This window comes from Hyperoodon ampullatus (assembly GCF_949752795.1).
Source record: "Hyperoodon ampullatus genome assembly, chromosome: 7".
NCBI lineage: Eukaryota > Metazoa > Chordata > Mammalia > Artiodactyla > Ziphiidae > Hyperoodon > Hyperoodon ampullatus.
This window is the reverse complement of record NC_136920.1, coordinates 74,299,446-74,320,601: the sequence shown is the minus strand read 5'-3', so window position 1 is coordinate 74,320,601 and position 21,156 is coordinate 74,299,446. Positions and strand designations below refer to the sequence as shown.

The following is a 21,156-nucleotide window of genomic DNA, read 5'->3' as shown; positions in this document are numbered from 1 at the left end:
CCTTCTCTTCTCTTCCTGAAGCTCAAGGTTCTGGAAGAGGCTGGGAGCCTGAACTTCTAGGTGGTGGAAATGCTGTGGTCTCCCAGTGTGATCTCTTGGGATTAACGCATTGTTAAAAACTTGATTTGTGTTTAGCATCTTTTGCAAATTAGGCCATGGCCCTAAATGGGAATCCTCTGGATTGTGAGCAAGTGGGCAGGAATTATTCTGGTAGGTGCTGATGTGACTTTATTCTTCTAGAAATTTTGTTTTTTCCCCCCAAATAAACAGTTTTACAGTGTTAAAAAAATTACATGATTTCTTTAAACACTATAATGATTTTCTAGTAGTTATGGGAGTGGTTAGAAGCATAGATAGTGGTGAGTAGTATAAAATACCAGGACTTGAATCAGCAGATGTGAGTAGCTTGACCACTGCTGACTCTGTGGGCCTCCCTTTTGCCACATGGAACAATGTCTTTGGGCCGTAGTCTCCTCATCTGTAAGATGGGGTAATACGAATAGTGATCTCGGAAGGTTGCTGTGCGGGATTAAATAGGATATAAACTAAAATGTGTACAACACTTAGCCCAGTGACTGTACATGGTGGGTCCTCAATACATGATTTCCACTCCTATAACTTAACAGTATGTCAAATGGAGGTACTTCCTGTAGCCCTGAAATTGTGAATAAGGCCCGTTTGAGGAAAACAGGCTCCAAGCACCCTTGCTTTGTAAGTTCAAGGCCCTGACAGAAGTTGGGACCAGTCACCCTCCCACAAGACTGCACTAGTCCAGAATCAGTCTTACAACCAAAGTCCATCATCACCAGCCTCTACCCACCGCGCCCAAAATCAATATAAGAAGATCCAGATGAGAGAATGTCATTGAGGGTGGCCGTGGGTGGTCATGATTGATGATCACAGAGACAGGATATCTCCTCCCCTCACCAAGGAGCAAGACAGTGGGGTCCTTGCACTCCTGGGAGTCAAGGGAGTAGAGGCTTCAAGAGAATCACTCCAGGTGGTGGTGCTGGTGTCCTAGTGCCCAGCTGGGACACCTGCTTAGCAGGGACCTGGCAGATCTGCCTGTTTGCCACCTAAGCTGGGGGAAAGAGCTGGAGAGAGACTGTATGGCGGGGACTTCCAGATGACAGGAGGCCTGTTCCATCACTACAAGTGGAAGACAGAGCCCACACATCCCTGCTGCTCTATGGTGGGTAACGCAGGGACTGTGAGACTGAGGCCTACGGCCTTACCAGGACCCCCTTAGTGTGGGGACGAAGAGGGGCCTGAATCAGGGGGATGGAATGTGACTGCTACCAGCTGGGGGTGAGCTAGAAGAGTGGTCAAATCTCACAAGAGAATACCGAGGCCCTGGGAGCAGCATGGGAGTGAGTGCCGGTCAGCAGGGCATGCAGAGACCCCCAGTGGGGACAGTGGCAATGATGGCCCACCAAGAGGAGGGCAGCAACTTCACCACCAGCAGAACTCTGCTGCCTCTGCTGCCGCCCCAATCCTGGAGGCTCAGGCACAGGAACGAGGGAAGGGAAAGGAAGTCAAGTCATCACCCCCCCCGGCCCCCCTCAACCTTCCAAAGCCACCTGCACTGGGGGGCACTGGGGAAAAGAGCTTTGAGTCTGAGACTGAAGCTTAAAAATGAATAAGACTGGGTTTCCCTGGTAGCACAGTGATTGAGAGTCCGCCTGCCGATGCAGGGGACACGGGTTCGTGCCCCGGTCCAGGAAGATCCCACATGCCGCGGAGCGGCTGGGCCCGTGAGCCATGGCCGCTGAGCCTGCGCGTCTGGAGCCTGTGTTCCGCAATGGGAGAGGCCACGACAGTGAGAGGCCCGCATACACAAAAAAGAAAAAAAGAAAAGAAAGAAAAGAACAAGACTGAGTCTTAAGTACTGACATAAATCTGTTCTAATAACTGCACAAGACCGAAGAGAATGGGTTCTGGCCCAGGTATCATTAAATGAGTCTCAACCAAGCAGGAAAGATGGGGGTCAACATAGCACAGGTGGGGGCAGTTACTGAAAAACTTACTTCATGGTTATGCCCCAGTGACTGATTCCTCAACACACTGGTTCCAGTCTGCTCTTCTCTGCTCAGACTCACAAGGGCCACATCCCACCACCGACCAGGGGGGCTGGGGCTGAGTTTGTCTGCACGATATGCCTTCATGGGCTGCCCAGCATCTTCCGAGACAGTGTTCCAGCCAACAAAGGTTCTAGATCTTTTTTGATTTCTTTCACCCGTACATAGCACGCCCACATTTTATCCATCTGCCTTCCCCAAAGACACCATGAACAGGAGCTCCGAAATCACAGACCTGGGTTCCAATCCTGGCCCTGCCACTCACTCACTGCGGGCTGCATAACTTCTTTCAGGAAAAATTTCCTCATCTGTAAACTCAGCAAATTATAAATTCCAACGTCAGTTGAGAGAGCTGGAGCTGATGCAGATAAAAGCCTTAAAAGCACAGTTGGTACTTATTCATTCAACAAATATTTGTTGAGTAGATTCTCTATGCCTTAAGGTATAGAGAAGATGGGGCGGGGGGAGACAGGACAGGCAGAATGCAGGACAATGGGTAGACAGATGGCGGGGTGGCCAGGGTCACCTCCAGGCCACATGAGATGAAGCTGGCCTACAGAGTCTGCATCCCCTGGAGCCCTTTCTGCTACGTGTGACTTGTAGAAGAGAAGCCCCTGCTGATGCTCTGCTGCGGGTGGGGTGCACAGGCCCGGGATCCAATCATGCCCAGGACCTAGGAGGAATGTGTGCCTGCCACCTCCACCAGCACGAGAACTCTCTACCAGGAGGAAGCAATGTGTTCCTTGGAATAGAAATTTGCATCTCCCTTCCTCTCCATGGAAACACCAACACCAACCCCTCATGCCCCAGCGATGGGCACGCCACATGCCATTCAGCCTAGATCTCATCCCCCGAGGAGGAGGGCCCATAGCCCAGAGCAAAGGAATCCTCCATGGACCCTTCTCTCAGAGCTGAGATTAAGGCTGACCACCGAAAGCTGCCTCCGAGACCTCTGGAAGCAGTGTGACCGTGTCTGACCCGGGGCAGCCCCAGCCTGTTAGAGGTCCCACTTGGGGAATTCCGTGCAGAGACACGAGACACCAATAGCAGCCACCCACCCGCAACACTGGAAGAGACTACAGTCCAGAAACACAGCCAGGAAAACCAAGCTTTCACCACACAGCAGAGCAAAGGCAAGGAACAGGCCCCAAAAGGATCATGCTTGCAAACTTACGCTCCACTGGGCTGTGTCCTTCCGCACCGCTCCCCGCCTCCCCACCCCTAACTACCAGGGTCAATGCTAACCAGCAACTCTGCAAAACGCGACCAGGATAGGGAAAGGTGGTGTCATCTGAGGCCCACGCTGCTCTACCTGTTCTGGGAAAACTGGAGGAGGTGGAGCCTAATGAGTTTGGGAGGATGCTGGGGCCTATGGCGCTCTGGAGCTAGCAGCTGCTTGTATTTACAAACAGGAGAGAGACACAGCAAGTTTCCAGAGTGAGCTGTTGCCCGAGGAGGCTGAGAATTCAGACCTGCCATCTCCAGACCAACACCTAATGAACAGCGAACCACCAGCCAATGCTAACGTGCTAATTAGCCACCAAATTGGAGTTAATGAAAAACTAATCACAATGTCAAAATGGAGCACCTCATTAATAAATCACATGCTTTTCTGGAGCGGGGGGAGCTAGGAAAAGTGCTGCTTCTTCTAATAAAATTAAGAGATAAGGATTAGGCATTTTTCCCTGGGAACTTGCACAGTTTAAATATGCTCTGTGGTTAAGTGTTCTCTCTCCCACAGATAAGGCTTGGCTTGATAATTAACTAAATTGCCGGTCGCGTGAATCAGATCGGTGTTGTTTGATGAAGCCCTTCTCAAAGAGAAGCAGCTCCGTCTGTACTGCTCCCTCCGTGTCTTGCCGACAAGGCTGGCACAGTTGGATTGGCGCTCTCAGAGAGATTCTTTAGGATGTCAAAAAGTTGGCATCCTCAAGTGTAGACAAGCACTGAGTGGCCTCAAAACCCGAAAGAGACAAAAGCGGAAAAGCCCACCAGCACCCCTTGGCTTAACTCTAAAAATGTCATCAATAAGTAACAGGTGGGCATTTGGAAGGATGAAAGGGCAGCTTTAGGACAAGTGCTCAGACTCACCTTCTGCGGACAGCCCCTGGATGTTTATTCCCTTAGCTGCCAGGAAATTCAAGCAGGCATCTATGTTTTCAATCTAGGGGGAAAAAAAAAACAATATACACTCAATAAATGTTCAGTCTTCTCCAGAGCCATCTCTTATTAGGAACAAAAGTCTGTGTCAGAGAGAGGGTTCATTGTGCATTTGCTAAGGTTCTCGAAGAGGAAGAAATGACATGAAAACGCCGGATGGATAGATGGACGCAGGTCAGTACTCTCCTTTGTCTGTACTTGCACAGGAAAAGGCTACCTAATATCCCAACTACACACAGCGCCAAAAGTCAAGGCCTTGGATTGCTCACGGCTGCCAAAAATAACCAGGGTGGAATTGGAGTTCTCGTGTAGGTCACTGTCACCAGTGCTATCCTGAACACTTGAGCAGCTGCCAGAAACACAGAGTGGGGACAAGGTTAGGAGACCCTTCCACCTACCAGCAGCTGGGAGAGACTTCCCAGCCCCTGAGGAGGTGGGCAGTGAAACATCAAAAGAGTGAATGGGCGTCTCAGCAGGAATCTGGGTAGTGTTTACTCACAAAATTCTCAGGATGGCAGGCATCGCAGAGGACGGGAGAGCTGCAGACTCACCCAACCTCTCTGTCCTCCGGGTTTCTGTGGCAGAAGGGACCAGACCCCACCAGGGTCTGGGAGGCCTCCCAGGCTTTCCAGGGCTGATGCCACGGCCAAGGGCAAGCTCACGTCCAGCCCTCAGGAAAGAGCAGTTAGATCATTCCCAAAGGTCTGATTTGCCTTCAGTTGTCAGGGCTAATTATTTTTTGGTCTACAGGAAACTGTTCGGGCTCGATTCATGTCAGCGGTGACCAAAAATAAGAGAAACTGCCTTGCACTTGGCACAGGGAACTTTGGATTTCACACGGTTTGCATTTCACAGCGGAGATCTTCCTCACCTCCGCAACCCCTTAGCGCCCCCCACCCCGACTTCCCAGGCTCCAGCCACACGCTTATGAACTCCAACCAGTATTTGACCCACGGGGTTTGTTGTGACCTCATGAATGACTCTCTTTCACAGCGTACATGTGACCCTTCTCCCTCCCCTCCCCCAAGCAACATCCTGAGGGTTCCTTCAGAGCCACAGAGTGAAGCGTCTCCATTTTACGAGCTCCCATTTGAGTACAGTCTGGCTCCAAGGCAGTCTTCCTGAAGTTCATGTCCACCCTCCCCTGATGTCTGGCATTCTCCTGCTCTGCTCCCAGTCTTCACAGCTTCCAAACACGTTAAATTAAGCTCAGGGACACCTGAATAAAACTGCATCCATTCTAAAAGAATCCGCTCAACCCTGAGCTTGAGGTCACTCCATCCTCACAGTTTTTAGCTCAGGTTCCCAATCTCTTTCCCAGCTTACAGCTCACCTTCCAGGGTCTTCATCTGGGAGACATTTTTTCATCTCTAAGAAAAGGGGTAGAATGCAATTTCCTGCCAACGAAATAAATGCTGATGCTACACGTTATGCCTGCCACCATCGCAGAAAATCGTTTCTTACAAAGAGGGAGGAAAAATGAGATGGCTTTAAACTCTCCTTCCTTCTTTCCAGCGCAGGATGACTGACAGTGACAACCAAGTGCTACCACCTTGGAGGGGAGGGGGGCGAGGGTGAGGACGAAGAAGGAAGAGAATGGCTGGGAGGACCCTGTGCAAGGTGTTTTGGCGCCATCGGCTTCCATGCAGAAGTGTAATAAAAATCATCTCTCTGGGGCTTCCCTGGTGGCGCAGTGGTTGAGAGTCCGCCTGCTGATGCAGGAGACACGGGTTCGTGCCCCGGTCCGGGAAGATCCCACATGCCGTGGAGCGGCTGGGCCCGTGAGCCATGGCCGCTTAGCCTGCGCGTCCGGAGCCTGTGCTCCGCAACGGGAGAGGCCACAACAGTGAGAGGCTGCCCGCGTACCGCAAAAAAAAAAAAAAAAAAAATCATCTCTCTAAATGTTATTGCACTCTATTACAAAACCCTGCTTTTGAGAAAATACCAATCCTTATTTCATGATATTGTATACAGTGGTAATAGACCAAAACCATTCAAAAGGATCTGTGGCCTCTACACAAAGGCACTGGTATGTAAATCACAGTAAACTTATAAAATTCCTCTTCTACTGTTTGTCTCTTCCTATAATCCTATCCTACTTTTTTTTTTGGTGTGTATGTGTTTTTATTGTTTATCTATTTTTAATTTTTTTAGATTTTATTGAAGTATAATTGATTTACAATATTGTGTTAACTTCTCTGTACAGCAAAGTGATTCAATTATATATACATTCTTTTCCATTATGGTTTATCACAGGATACTGAATACAGTACCCTGTGCTATACAGGACCCTACCCTACTTCTTCTAATATAATATCTTACACATGGCTCTGAAGGGAGGCGTTGGCAATTATGACCCCATAGCAAATGAGAAGAGAAATCTGACCACCCCTGAATCTGTTAATGCAAAATCAAAAATAGTGCACTTGGTATTGATATTGATCCTGGGAAGTGTCATGTAGGTGGGCTGACATGGGTAGGTTTAGTTTTTCAGCAACAGTGTGGCAATGTGACACTAAATACAAAAAAAAAGGGACACCTGCCAACATATGCAAGAAAAGTACTGCTCTACTACAACACTGCAGTTCTATAGAATTTTCCCTACAAGGAGCATGAAGTACGTTTCCTTGTTACATCTATGGAGCATTTGATGTATGTAGCACCATTTAAAGTCCATGGTAGGACTTTCTGGTGGTGCAGTGGTTAAGAATCCGCCTGCCAATGCAGGGGACACGGGTTCGATCCCTGGTCTGGGAAGATCCCACGTGCCGCAAAGCAACTAAGCCTGTGCGCCACAACTACTGAGCCTGCGCTCTAGAGCCCATGCGTCACAACTACTGAGCCCGTGTGCCACAACTACTGAGCCTGCACTCTAGAGAGCCCATGCGCCACAACTACTGAGCCCGTGCGCCACAACTACTGAGCCTGTGCTCTAGAGCCCATGAACCACAACTACTGAGCCTGTGAGCCACAACTACTGAAGCCTGCGCGCCTAGAGCCCATGCTCCACAACAAAAGAAGCCACTGCAATGAGAAGCTCGCGCACTGCAACGAAGAGTAGCCCTAGCTTGACGCAACTAGAGAAAGCCCGCGGGCAGCAATGAAGACCCAACGCAGCCAAAAATAAATAAATAAATAAAAAATAATAAATTAAAAAAAATAAAGTCCATGGCAATTTCTTCTTGCAAGGCTACCCTTGGTACATTTCAATTCACCCATGGGGCTTTCTTTTTAAATGCTAAATTCTGTTAAGGGGAGAAATAATTATAAACAGGTTACCTAGAATATTTCCTCTCTTGTTCATTTTTGTTACAGTCCTATCATTCTGTCAACCAATTTCATAATTTTGATCAATAGTTCTTTGCTGAGTAAGGGAGACTGGGAAAGGAAGAAGATCTTGCCCCCCAGGGGGCATCTGGCCACATTTTGGGTTGTCACAACACTGAGGGAAACTGACATCTAGTGAGCAGAGGCCAATGATGCTGCTAAACACCCTACAAGGCACACAACAGTTCCCTCCCAGCAAGGAATTATCCAACCCCCAAATGTCAGCAGTGCCAAGGGTGAGAAACCTGAGGGATATGATTCTTTCAATCACTCAATCAACATCACTGTGTGGATGTCTGCTCTGTGCCAGGCATTGTGCTCGATTCTTTTGACAGTGCTGGTCCAGAATCTTCCCCCCAGTCCAGGAGCCCACATTTACATAATCCTTCTCTTTAGGGTCCACAGAGCCACTCGACATACACTCCCTGACTCCCATCCATTTCCAGGAGAATCAGAGCATATAAACAAGGGAAGCACTAGGATCTCCCTACATTAGGTGAAGGAGGAGACCTAAGGGCACTAGGAATGCTTTCTCCTAAAGAGGAGATGAAACGGGGAACATTATCCAGATGGCCAGATTGCAGTCCCAGAAAATGTAAAACCTGAAAATAAGAACTTGGGTCATCATTTAAAAGACAATTCATAAGCCCATCAAGCGCCTTGAATTTTTTCCTCTCTACCATGAATTCTCTGCTCACAGAGGAGTTCAAAAAACATTCCTCAAGTTTCAAATCCACTGTTTAATAATGTTCCATTAAGGCTAAAAATCACTCCCGACAAGGGGGCCGAGACCCACGCTCTTTTCATCTGCACCCCAGGAAGGGCACGGGGCTGGGAAGCAGCATAGGGTCAGATGTGGATTCCAACCTCCCGCTTCACTTGGAATGAGATCAGAAGAGGAGAATGTTTCTTTGATCCACGCTCTCTTGTGATTCAAATTCACCTTAAGGTTTTCTTATAAATACTGTTCAGGTAAACAATCCATCCTCCAGTACCACTGAGGTTGCAAACTCCCACCATATCCCTGGAGGGGACAGGATGGTGGCAGGACCCTGGGGCACTCAGCACAGCACAGTGAGGTCCTAGTGCCCATCTTTAACAAGGCTCACGGCTCCATATGGGATCCAGACATGCAGTGCAAGATGAGGATCCTGTTAAAGTTGAGAGGCAGAGTGAAGGAAGAGACTCTTCACCAGCAAAGTATGTAAATACAACGCAAGTTGTTCATTAACACATAGCGGCCAATATAAACTACTTTCCAAAATTAGCTGAAAAAAAATCTGTGCGAAGTCTGACATTCCAGTGTTGCTGATGGGTGGGGAGGGGCACTGGGTGAGAAGGCTGTTGTAGTTGTTGCCATAGAAATGGGTCCAAGAGCTCTGGAATCAAGCTCCTGGAGTTTGCAGTGCTAGCTAGGGTAGAGGCAGGAAGCTGAGAAGGGGGACCACAACACCAGAGACCCTGGGAGCAGAGAGGAGCTGGATGGAGGAGTGGGCAAAGTAAGGGGACAAACCAAGACCAAGATGTACTTCCCAGAGTTTCCCTTTGTTTGGGGCCATATGTGGCCTCAACCCTGTGTGGTCCATGAACATCCAAGAGACAAAGGCTGCAATTAAGCCTTTCTCCCACTCTCAGCCAGACTCTCCATTCCAAAGTTGAATAGCTTCTCAACAGTCTCTGAACTTTAGACCTGCAGGGCAACTTCCATGGACCATGTATGTTGTAGCCCATGGCTCCCACATCCAGAAATACATCCCCAAACAGGCCAGGCGCAGAGCAAGGAAAATCAAAACAAATGGCAAACAACTGGAAAGAGAAGGGAGGGGGGGATCGGAGGCAAATGGAAAACTTCACACTTAATCATGATTAAGGCTGGACTGGGTCTCATGATAACATAAAATATGCAAACCTCAGAAGCACTGCTGTATATCTCCTCGGTAGCTTAGAGACTGATCAAATACCATCTGTTATGGCAGTTGTCATGGTAGCATTTTTCTCTGAATACCAGTGTAGCTGAGTGCAAAGCTCATGAAAATGATTAATGTAGACGAAGACCATCTCTACCGGCACTATCGCAGCCCAGGGAAAGATGGGACTCCGGGCATAATGAGTAAATGGTGTGCTAGTTTTTATGAGTTCAGAGTTTGTCACCGCACCCCTTGAAGGTCTCCTTCCTGAGAAGATGAAATTGGAAGGGAGGCAAACAGATGCTGCATTAAAGTCAGGCATGGTCACAGCCATTTTAAAAAAATCATGAAACGCCTAGAGCTTAAGTAGTGGGAGACCTAGACCCCAGACAAGGCTGAGCGAGAACTTGCAAGTTCTAGGGACAGTAAAAGCACAGTGTAGCTTCTTCTTGAGCCTCTTATCAACACAAACAACTTCCTCCCAGAAGTGTGTGTGGTCTTCACACCCGATATTGCTACTTGTCAACAAAAACAATTACCATTCATTCATTCATTTATCCATTTCTTCATCCATATTTACTGAGCACCTTCTGGGTGTTAGGAAATGTGTTGGTACTGGGTATACAGTGGTGAATAAAAGAGACATAATCCCTGACCTCTAGAACCTACAGTCTAATGTAGGGGAGCTGGCACTAGATAAACAGTACACCAATAGCATCTGTCATGTACTAAAGGACAGGATCTAGCCTGGGGGGATGGGGAGTCAGGTAAGAATTTAAGGAAGAGATAGCAAGTTGGTCCACAGAGACAGGGCTTTTTGTCTGTTCTGTTCACTGATGTAGCTCCAAGCACCTAGAAGAGCATGGGGAGCATGGTAGGTACTCGAGAATGTTTGTTGACTGAAGGGAAATTTGAGCTGAGATGTAAGAGTGAGCTGGGCACCGAGAGTGGGGAAGAGAAGAACATCCCCATCACAGGGGACCTAAGGCTGGAAAGCTTTCATGCAGGATGCAGCCCAGCATATTCTGGGAACCAAAAGAGCTGGAATGACTGGAGGCCAGTGAGCAAAGGAGAAAAGCAATGAGAGAGGACACAGAGCAAAAGCAGAGTGCTGGGCCATATTCAGGAGCTGATGTGGAAAAGGAGAGAAGGGAGGGATCCTTCCTGTTCTTAGGGAAGCCTTGACACTCCATTACCATGGCAACAGCAGCCAGGCCAAGCCCTCTGGTCTGAAAGCTGCAGGATGGGCTATGTTGTGTTAGGGATGGATCAAGCAGTGCCTTCAAGGTGGGGCTCCAGTGACATCCAGGCTGGGCACCGAGACACGGAGGGATGGGAAGGGCAGGGCAGCATCTGTGGTCCCATGTACTAGGAAGTCTGTTTCCTATCTGACAAGCCTCCATGCTCTCCTGACACTCCTTCCCCTGACACTTTCCAAAAATAAAAATAGAATAGAGGAAAAAAATAAAAACAAGAAATCTAACCATGAAACCAAACCAAAATGTACTTTGGGGAACTGCCCTCCGAAATGCCTGTCTCACCAGTGTTGCCTTTTTGCTCTGCATTCCTAGGGACCACAATCTGATGCATGATTTTCCAGCTTCACTTTTTTCTCTACCTACGTCAGTGTTGGGGTCCAGCAGCATCATATGGTCACTTACATGGTCATGGGTCACAGTATGGTCCTGGAGATGCGCATCACCACAGGACAGAGCAGGCAGGGCCCAGACACTGTAGTTTTAATTTTAGAAGGGGACCCCAGAAAAAGGGAAATGTATGCTGGTGCTTCAAATCCACCCAGGTGGGGAAGCGTTCGGGAACATCTTTCCTTGTAAGCCCCACATGTTGCTGCTTACTTGACAGACACAGAAAGCCATCTTTGGCCGGTAGTACAAGGGGCTCCTTATACCTTCAGTCCAAGCTCTGGCCATTCAAGCATCAAAGATTTCAGAAAGTCATCTCTAGCTCTCTTGGTGGCTTTGAAACACAAAGCTTATGAACGTGGGACTCAGGGGCTGGATGGAGCTTGAGTCTCTCTGTCAGACTGTTTCCCGTGCTGCTTTAATGCCTTGCCCGACTCCTTCCTTTAATTTGGCAATGTTATCCTCCTTATCTTTTATGATATTTATAACTTAGGCTTTCCAAGATGTTGTCAAGAATTCCTTTTTAAAAAAATTTTATAGGAGTCTCTCTGCTGTTACAGCAAATGGGTAAGTCCATATGGATACAAAAAAAGTCTCTCTAGAGGAAGAAAAAAAATTGAAAGCAAGAATCTCAAATTCCTCCAGTGACTATCTTTTCCCACTTTGCTTCCTACTGCCTAGAATGTTTCATTTCCCTATTATTTTCTGACTTCTCGATTTTTCCCTTGAAACAAAGAGAGAGAACTGGAAGGGGAGCTGTGGCTAACTTCTCAAAGCCAGTCCTCACTCTGGAGGCTCCCAGAATAGAGGCCTACAGTTGAACTCTTCAGAGTACCTGCTTTTGGATATAGCAGTCGTTCTGAGGGTGAAAACTCCACAGGGGAAGAGCATCATCAGAAAGGCCCAAAGGATGCCTTTGTGCATGTTCGTTCAGCACAGCATCCTGCACGTCATTCCTCCTCCTACAGTTTCACAGTAATGATCCCAAACGTCCTAGCACTCCCAAAAGGGATTATTCCAAGTGGAGGCCTCCATTAGGAGCTGACACAGATGCTAAAAGGGGAGTGATCAGGGCTAAACAGTGATATTTATGGGATAACAAAGGCTTTGGGGTCAGACGGATCTGGGTTCAAATCCTGATTCTGCCATTTACTGAATTTTGATCATCAGCAATTTAACCTGATTAGTGACCTGATCTGTAAAATGGGCATTCTAACACCTACCACTCAGGGTGGTGGTGGTTATCGTATGAGAGGATATGTGTATGGTACTTAGTAGGTGCCCAATAACTGGCAGTTTTTGTTAATGTGTTGTCAATTCTGATATGACTGTCCCTGGTCTATAGTGCTCAGGCCATGACATGCTCAAAGCTGTGTCTGGGGTCGGCCTCTGGCAAAACAGAAAATTAAACAAGCTTATCTGGTCTGCCTTCCATTCCTCCTCCTGGGTTTTCCTTTCCATCACCTGATGTGCAAGCCCTCTCTTGAAAAGATACTGATAAACCAATTCACACCAAGACAGAAGGGCTTGCTACTAGCCTCCCAACATGTCACCTCTCCCGGAGGTACTTGTATTCCATCACAATTATTAAGGAACGGTATATATTGATACAGATATTGAACTCCACACTAGATTCTGGTTCCCTTAGAAACTACCCACAAAACCCTAAGAAAATTATTAACTGCTTCAAGCCTCAAATTCACCATCTGTAATATAGGAATGCTGATAACTATCTCATAGCATTACTGAAGAGTACATGAGTTGACATATGTCAAGAGTCTGGTGGTACCTCACATGGACCTTTAAAAAGGCTCTTCACAGCTAACACCTGTCCTTCTCAAACTCTTCCAAAATACAGCAGAGGGAGGAACACTCCCAAATTCATTCTACAAGGCCACCATCACCCTGATACCAAAACCAGACAAAAATGGCACAAAAAAAGAAAACCAATATCTCTGATGAACATAGATGCAAAAATCCTCAACAAAAAACTAGCAAACAGAGTCCAACAGCACATTAAAAGGATCATACACCATGATCAAGTGGGGTTTATCCCAGGAATGCAAGGATTCTTCAATATATGCAAATCAATCAATGTGATACACCATATTAACAAACTGAAGGAGAAAAACCACATGATCATCTCAATAGACGCAGAAAAAGCTTTTGACAAAATTCAACACCCATTTATGATAAAAACTCTCCAGAAAGTAGGCATAGAGGGAACCCACCTCAACATAATAAAGGCCATATATGACAAACACACAGCCAACGTCATTCTCAATGGTGAGAAACTGAAACCACTTCTTCTAAGATCAGGAACAAGACAAGGTTGCCCACTCTCACTACTATTATTCAGCATAGTTTTGGAAGTTTTAGCTACAGCAATCAGAGAAGAAAAAGAAATAAAAGGAATCCAAGTCAGAAAAGAAGAAGTAGGGGCTTCCCTGGTGGCGCAGTGGTTGAGAGTCCGCCTGCCGATGCAGGGGACACGGGTTCGTGCCCCGGTCCGGGAAGATCCCACATGCCGCGGAGCGGCTGGGCCCGTGAGCCACGGCCGCTGGGCCTGCGCGTCCGGAGCCTGTGCTCCGCAGCAGAGAGGCCACAGCAGTGAGAGGCCCACGTACCGCAAAAAAAAAAAAAAAAGAAAGAAGAAGAAGTAAAACTGTCACTTTGCAGATGACATGATACTATACATAGAGAATCCTAAAGATGCTACCAGAAAAGACCTAGAGCTAATCAATGAATTTGGTAGAGTAGCAGGATACAAAATTAATGCACAGAAATCTCTTGCATTCCTATACACTAATGATGAAAAATCTGAAAGAGAAATTAAGGAAACACCCCCATTTACCACTGCAACAAAAAGAATAAAATAACTAGGAATAAACCTACCTAGGGAGACAAAAGACCTGTATGCAGAAAAGTATAGGACACTGATGAAAGAAATTAAAGATGATACAAACAGATGGAGAGATATACCACATTCCTGGATTGGAAGAATCAATACTGTGAAAATGACTATACTACCCAAAGCAATCTACAGATTCAATGCAATCCTTATCAAACTACCAATGGCAATTTTTACAGAACTAGAATAGAAAATCTTAAAATTTGTATGGAGACACAAAGACCCCGAATAGCCAAAGCAGTCCTGAGGGAAAAAAATGGAGCTGGAGGAATCAGACTCCCTGACTTCAGACTATACTACAAAGCTACAGTAATCAAGACAATATGGCACTGGCACAAAAACAGAAATATATATCAATGGAACTGGATAGAAAGCCCAGAGATAAACCCACACACCTACGGTCAACTAATCTATGACACAGGAGGCAAGGATATACAGTGGAGAAAGGACAGTCTCTTCAATAAGTGGTGTTGGGAAAACTGGACAGCTACATGTAAAAGAATGAAATTAGAACACTTCCTAACACATAAACAAAAATAAACTCAAAATGGATTAAAGACCTAAATGTAAGGCCAGACACTATAAAACTCTTAGTGGAAAACAGAGGCAGAACACTCTATGACATAACTCACAGCAAGATCCTTTGTGACCCACCTCTTAGAGGAATGGAAATATAAACAAAAGTAAACAAATGGGACCTAATGAAACCTAAAAGCTTTTGCACAGCAAAGGAAACCATAAACAAGACAAAAGACAACCCTCTGAATGGGAGAAAATATTTGCAAACGAAACAACTGACAAAGGATTAATCTCCAAAATATACAAGCAGCTCATGCAGCTCAATATCCAAAAAACAAACAACCCAATCCAAAAATGAGCAGAAGACCTAAATAGACATTTCTCCAAAGAAGATATACATATTGCCAACAAACACATGAAAAGATGCTCAACATCACTAATCATTAGGGAAATACAAATCAGAACTACAATGAGGTATCACTTCACAACAGTCAGAATGGCCATCATCAGAAAATCTACAAAGAATAAATGCTGGAGAGGGTGTGGAGAAAAGGGAACCCTCTTGCACTGTTGGTGGGAATGTAAATTGATACAGCCACTATGGAGAACAGTATGGAGGTTCCTTAAAAAATTAAAAATAGAACTACCATATGACCCAGCAATCCCACTCCTGGGCATATACCCTGAGAAAACCATAATTCAAAAAGAGTCATGTACCATAATGTTCACTGCAGCACTATTTACAATAGCCAGGACATGGAAGCAACCTATGTGTCCATTGACCTATGAATGGATAAGTAAGATGTGGCACATATATACAATGGAATATTACTCAGCTATAAAAAGAAACGAAATTGAGTTATTTGTAATGAGGTGGATGGACCTAGAGTCTGTCATACAGAGTGAAGTAAGTCAGAAAGAGAAAAACAAATACCGTATGGTAACACATATATATGGAATCTAAAAAAACAAATGGTTCTGATGAACCTAGGGGCAGGAAAGGAATAAAGACACAGACGTACAGAATGGACTTGAGGACACAGGGAGGGGGAAGGGTAAGATGGGACGAAGTGAGTGAGTAACATTGACATACATACACTACCAAATGTAAAATAAATAGCTAGTGGGAAGCAGCCACATAGCACAGGGAGATCAGCTTGAGCTTTGTGACCACCTAGAGGGGTGGGATAAGGAGGGTGGGAGGGAGCCACAAGAGGGAGGGGGTATGGGGATAAACATATGCATATAGTTGATTCACTTTGTTAGACAGCAAAAACTAACACAACATTGTAAAGCAATTATACTCCAATAAAGATGTTAAAAAGAAAAAAAAAAGCTCTTCACACAATCCCATAATGGCAGAGTACTAGACACCCATGACATCTTCTGAAAGTGAAGATCATTTGGAGTTGTGAGACATTCTGAGATCCACTAAATTATGACACTAGTACAGCCTCCCTATGAATGGGCTCCTTGAAGCTTGAATTCACTTTGACCCTGTTGGAATCAGTATTTTCTATCTAAAAAGCTCTCAGGTCAAAGTCTCCTGTGCTAAGTTCCACAGGAAACCCTAAGCCTTAGACAAGTAGTTTTGTTAAGAAGAATCAAACATTTTTTTTGCAGAAAACTTCTGGCTTCACCTACAGAGAAGGATACAAACTCAGATTCCAACTTGTAGACCCCAAACACACAGCTCCCTCTTGAACGAATGGGGAAGAGCAGTGCTTGTCGGAGAATTTCGCCCAGGGACGAACTGGGACTTGGCAGCCTCATTCATTCCTGGAAAAGTGATGATTGAGTATTTACTCTCTCCCAGGCCCTGCTCTAAGGGAAGGGGAAACAGTGGTGATGAGATAGTGTGGTCCTTCCCTTGTAGAAAAGACAGCCTCCTGAGCAACAGCAGACTTTAAGCAAATATCACCCCACTAAACAAAGGTGATACAGGCTAACTTAGACCTATCAGCTCCCCTACTTGAAAGCCTGACACTGACTCACTGGGATCTTTTTAGAAGGTCTGGGTGCTTTTTGTATTTTTGCCATATTTCCATGCTTTTTAACCCATAAGCCACCACACAGTCCTCAAGAGGCAGCAGAACGTAAATGCAAAATAAAGCAAAACAGCAGATCCCTGATACACCCCAAGAGTGCAGTAAATCCTCAGTTTTGGAGATACCACTAGAATCTACCATTTCACCCACAAAACCAACACATATAAAAGAACAGGGTAATGGGATAATTAATCTGTAGATGAAGGCCAAGAGTTACACTTGGCTCACCAGCTTGGTGACCAGTTCCCTCACATCAGCCTGTAAAACTCAGTTTTGTGGCTCAGCCAACTTGCCAATGTCTGCAGCTTATGGTTCTTCCGGGTTGCTCATGAGTAGCTGATCCGTGGATTCCTACCCCGCAATTCCAAGGATAGCATGATGTCCCTAAGTGCAAGATGCATCCTGGCAGCATCGATAACCAGGGAAGCAAAGCCAAGCAGGTAAGTTTAAATGCTTTAATACTCAATTCAGGATCCTATAAGACTTTGCTCTCTCACTGTGATGATGGCCGGAAGGAAGCCAACTGTTCTATTATCCTCTCCTTGTTTGTATCACCTGTAGTGTTAATTTCTGCAGGAGATTTAATTCAAAAATCGCCATTAAAAAAATAAAAAAGAAATGGCGTATTTTGGAATTCCCTGGTAATCCAGTGGTTAGGACTCCACGTTTTCACCACGAGGGCCTGGGTTCAATCCCTGGTTGGGGAACTAAGATCCCACAAGCCATTCAGTGTGGGCAAAAAAAAAAAAAAAATCACCATTGTTTACACTCTAATCCCAGATGTTGCTAACAATTACCATATGCCAGGCATAATACTAGGACCTTTCACATACATTACACTTCAATCCATTTTTTAATTTCAAAAGCTGTTTGTAGGTATAGTTAAAGAGTTGAGCCTGAATTACAGCCTCCTAGTGGACAGTAATATAGAATGCGGGAGATTTTCCAAGTAGTACACAAAATACACTAAGAAACTAGATTTGGCCAATAGTTTCAAATTCCAAAATCTGTGATCAAGGCAAAGAGCTACTTGCCAACCAAAAATTATATGAGATTAAAAGTAAGTAAGAATATCATCAAGAATTAAAGTAACTCTCAACTCTACTTACTGCCACAGCCAGAATGTCAGAGGTGTGGTCAAAGTCACTGAAAGAGGAGAACAAACAAGACAAGGAAGGTCTTTATTATAGGATATCCTTGAGATTCCCAAGGCTACAAGATCGTTAACGCACCTGTGAAGAAATAGTGACAATTCTTGTAAAAAATGGGAACCTATTACTCATCCCATCCTTGTCAGGTATTCAGTTGAACCAGATAAAACTGCCATTTCTGTAGGTAAAAATGGTTACACACTGGCCATTTCATATGGTTCTACCTATTATCAATATATTAGGAAGATGCTTCCCTCCAAAAGCTAAAATTATACTGCCAGGTGATCATAAAAATAGCACTCTATAGCCACTGATAAACAAAGCATATGTAAATTCTGAAACTCAGGATCAAATCTCTGCAAGTGTCTCTCACAGGAGTTTCAAAAGACGGATGATGATACACTTTGATATATATATATAAAGTCAGAAGAAACACCCCATTCACAAGCTAAGCCCTCAAAGGCCCTATGCTTCAGTTCTAAGAATTTCTTCTGCACCATCCCCTTATAGAAGCAAAGTGGGGCAGGGCAAGACTTTCATTCCAAGCTGATTCATCTCAAAACTTCCCATAAAAGGCAAGCACTAGTCCTCCTTCACAATAGTGAAGGGTAGCCCAGGTCACCTACCCTTCTCCTCTTGCCTATGCAACTCTACATGACTGTTACCACATTCGCACCAATGTGGGAATCTACTCCATAGGAAAAGCCAACTCATGCCACAGGGTCGTCATCGGCATTGTGAGGGCACCATCACAAAGAGGAAATTTTAAAAGGGGAGATGGAAATAAAGGATTTCCCAGGACCAGAGGTGAAGTCTGGGGAACCATAGGTTTCTCAGAGCTTCTTGGCTCTCTTTGAGCAAGGTACTTAATTTCCCCAAGCCTCAGTTTTCCTTTCAGTAAGATGGGGATAATCATCATTTTCTTATCCCTCCCAAGAAACTAATATTTACACTCTTAGAAAACACAAAACACTGGGCTAGATTCTTTTCTGTACATTATTATTTCAGTTATTTTTCACCTTTCAGTTAGATAAGGTAGGTTTTTTTTTTTTTTAACATTTATTTTTGGCTGCGTTGGGTCTTCGTTGCTGCACGCAGGCTTTCTCTAGTTGCGGCGCGTGGGGGCTACTTTGTTGTGGTATGCAGGCTTCTCTTGTTGCCAAGTACAGGCTCTAGGCGCACAGGCTTCAGTAGTTGTGGCACGCGTGCTCTAGAGCACAGGCTCCGTAGTTGTGGCACACAGGCTTAGTTGCTCCGCAGCATGTGGGATCCACCCGGAACAGGGCTTGAACCGGTGTCCCCTGCGTTGGCAGGCGATTCTTAACTACTATGCCACCAGGGAAGCCCCGATTAGGTAGGTATTATCATCACTCTCCCGATGGGGAAATGGAGGCATAGAGTGTTAAAGTGTCTTCCTAAAATCACGGTTTTAAATGGCACAGTTGCAATTCGAACACTTACTAGAAAGTGTTTTGTAAGCTCTGAAGTCTACACAAACATGGGGCATTAACAACCGAGCAGCAACAGCTTCACTATTGCTGAGGCGAAGAAAAATGACCACCCCGTTTTGTCATTTCCCTGGCCCTGCAGTAGTAAGACAAGGCAAGTAATCAATCCATCTAAACTAAACCCAATCATTACATCAGAAAGACAAAGGGCACTTTGCAGAGGAAGGAGTGACTTCTCCCACATCCTTCTGGACATGTTTTGTGGAAGATATTTATGTTCTTTTATAGTGTCTGAAATCTTCTAGGGCAGGAATTATTTAAACCAATATAAACACCACAGGCATTATTTTGATGTCGAAATGCTCCCATAACAGGGATTTTTCAAACTACCATATTCCAGTGTTTAGAACACCTGAGAAAGTTCATGATACTTATAAGAATACAATGGTTTGGGGGTCAAAAACCTCAAATGTGTGCAGGGGGTAGGCAGGCAAAAACTAAGTAAAAGAGGCTGGGTATAAGACAATAGGGAATGGTGAGAGTATGACTAACGCAGTCTACACCTACCTAAAGAGGACAGCTGCTATCCAGTTTTAGCCAATTGTTGCCTGTGGAGTGCCAATCCAGTACTGCCATTTTTTTTTCCTAAAAAAAGCTGGAAGATCATTGTTTGTGAAGTATATTGATTTTCATTGGATGGTTGGCAGCTGTTTAGTTTTTGTTTTAAAAGGTCTTTTGGGACCTGAACTCAGCTTTTTGGCCACTGTTCTCTTCCCTTTGCTTAAGTGAGCACACTGGCGTTCACCTACTGACCAGTTCCCAACACGCAGACACCACAGGCTAAATATGCCTTACCAAAGTGCCAACAGGAATTCCTTACTAAGTTCTAGTTCATGGGAAAAAATAAAAAATAAAAAACAAAGATGCATACCAAAACACCCCTTTGATGCTAGGCTGAAACATAAGAACCCCATGAAGACATATGCAGGGAGATGGATCCAAGCATGAAGCCAGATGGCTTTTATATAAACCACAATCTACATGGTTATAAATCACCATCCAATTTCTCTTTCAGCTCAAGATCTGAAGCTATTCTCTCCCCACCCATCCACATACTTGCTAAGCTCTTTAACCTTACAGGGCACCACATGTTGCCACTCAAAATGCCTCAGTTTCAAAGTAGGTGTAATGGGGATTTCTTCCGTTAATACTCACTGAGCATACACCAGATGTGAGGTGGTATGAGCAGATGGAGAGATGAGACCCCGCCCTCAAAGAAGTCTGGTGGGATGCAGGTAGTTAAGGACAATGTGCTAAAGGATTATCACCTGGGTTTTCAATGGAGGAAACCAAGGGTCACAGAGCTTAAGTGAACTGGAAGAGGTAGAGAAGACACTTGCAAACTCCAAGACCACAGCTGCAGACACAATTCAGATCCTATCAACTTAGAACTTACCACAGTTCTCAGACAAGAGGCTGTCTAAGGCGTCCTTATCCTTCCAAAAAGTAAACTGATTGGTTCATTCAAAATATTTAGTTAAACCTTATTGTGGCGATCACTTCACAACAGATACAAATGTCGAATCATTATGTTGATACACCTGATATGAATGTGATGGTATATGTCAATTATATCTCAATCAAAAATACATAGCGTTCCTAAAAAATTAGTTAAAATTAAATAAACCTTTAGAGAGATTATTTTTTAAAAATTTAAAGAACTTTGCAGACTTAGATGTTTAAATGCATATTTGCACAGCCATATCCCAAAAGAAGTTTTTTTATTCAGCTCTAAGATAAGGTTGGCAAAGTAAGGTCACCAAACCAGGAGCATCAGCATCACCCAAGAGCTTGTTACAAATGCAAATTCTCCAGCTCCTTCCCAGACCTACTGCATCAGAAACTCTGGGGGTGGGGCCCAGTACTGTTTGAACAAGCCCTCCAGGTGATTCTCCTACTCACTA

At 45.1% G+C, this 21,156-nt stretch overlaps 1 protein-coding gene across 3 annotated transcripts in view; it reads right to left on the bottom strand.

Annotated features, from left to right (window-relative positions):
- NAV2 (neuron navigator 2) overlaps nucleotides 1-21,156 on the bottom strand; it is a gene marked incomplete at its 5' end in the record, with an annotated part of 768,636 nt that overhangs the window by 235,000 nt on the left and 512,480 nt on the right. For all 3 annotated transcript variants that reach the window (XM_079709585.1, XM_079709583.1, XM_079709584.1), the window contains one exon: nucleotides 4,170-4,242. In XM_079709585.1, the coding sequence (XP_079565711.1) occupies nucleotides 4,170-4,242 (73 nt within the window). The remainder of the gene's footprint in view (nucleotides 1-4,169; nucleotides 4,243-21,156) is intronic.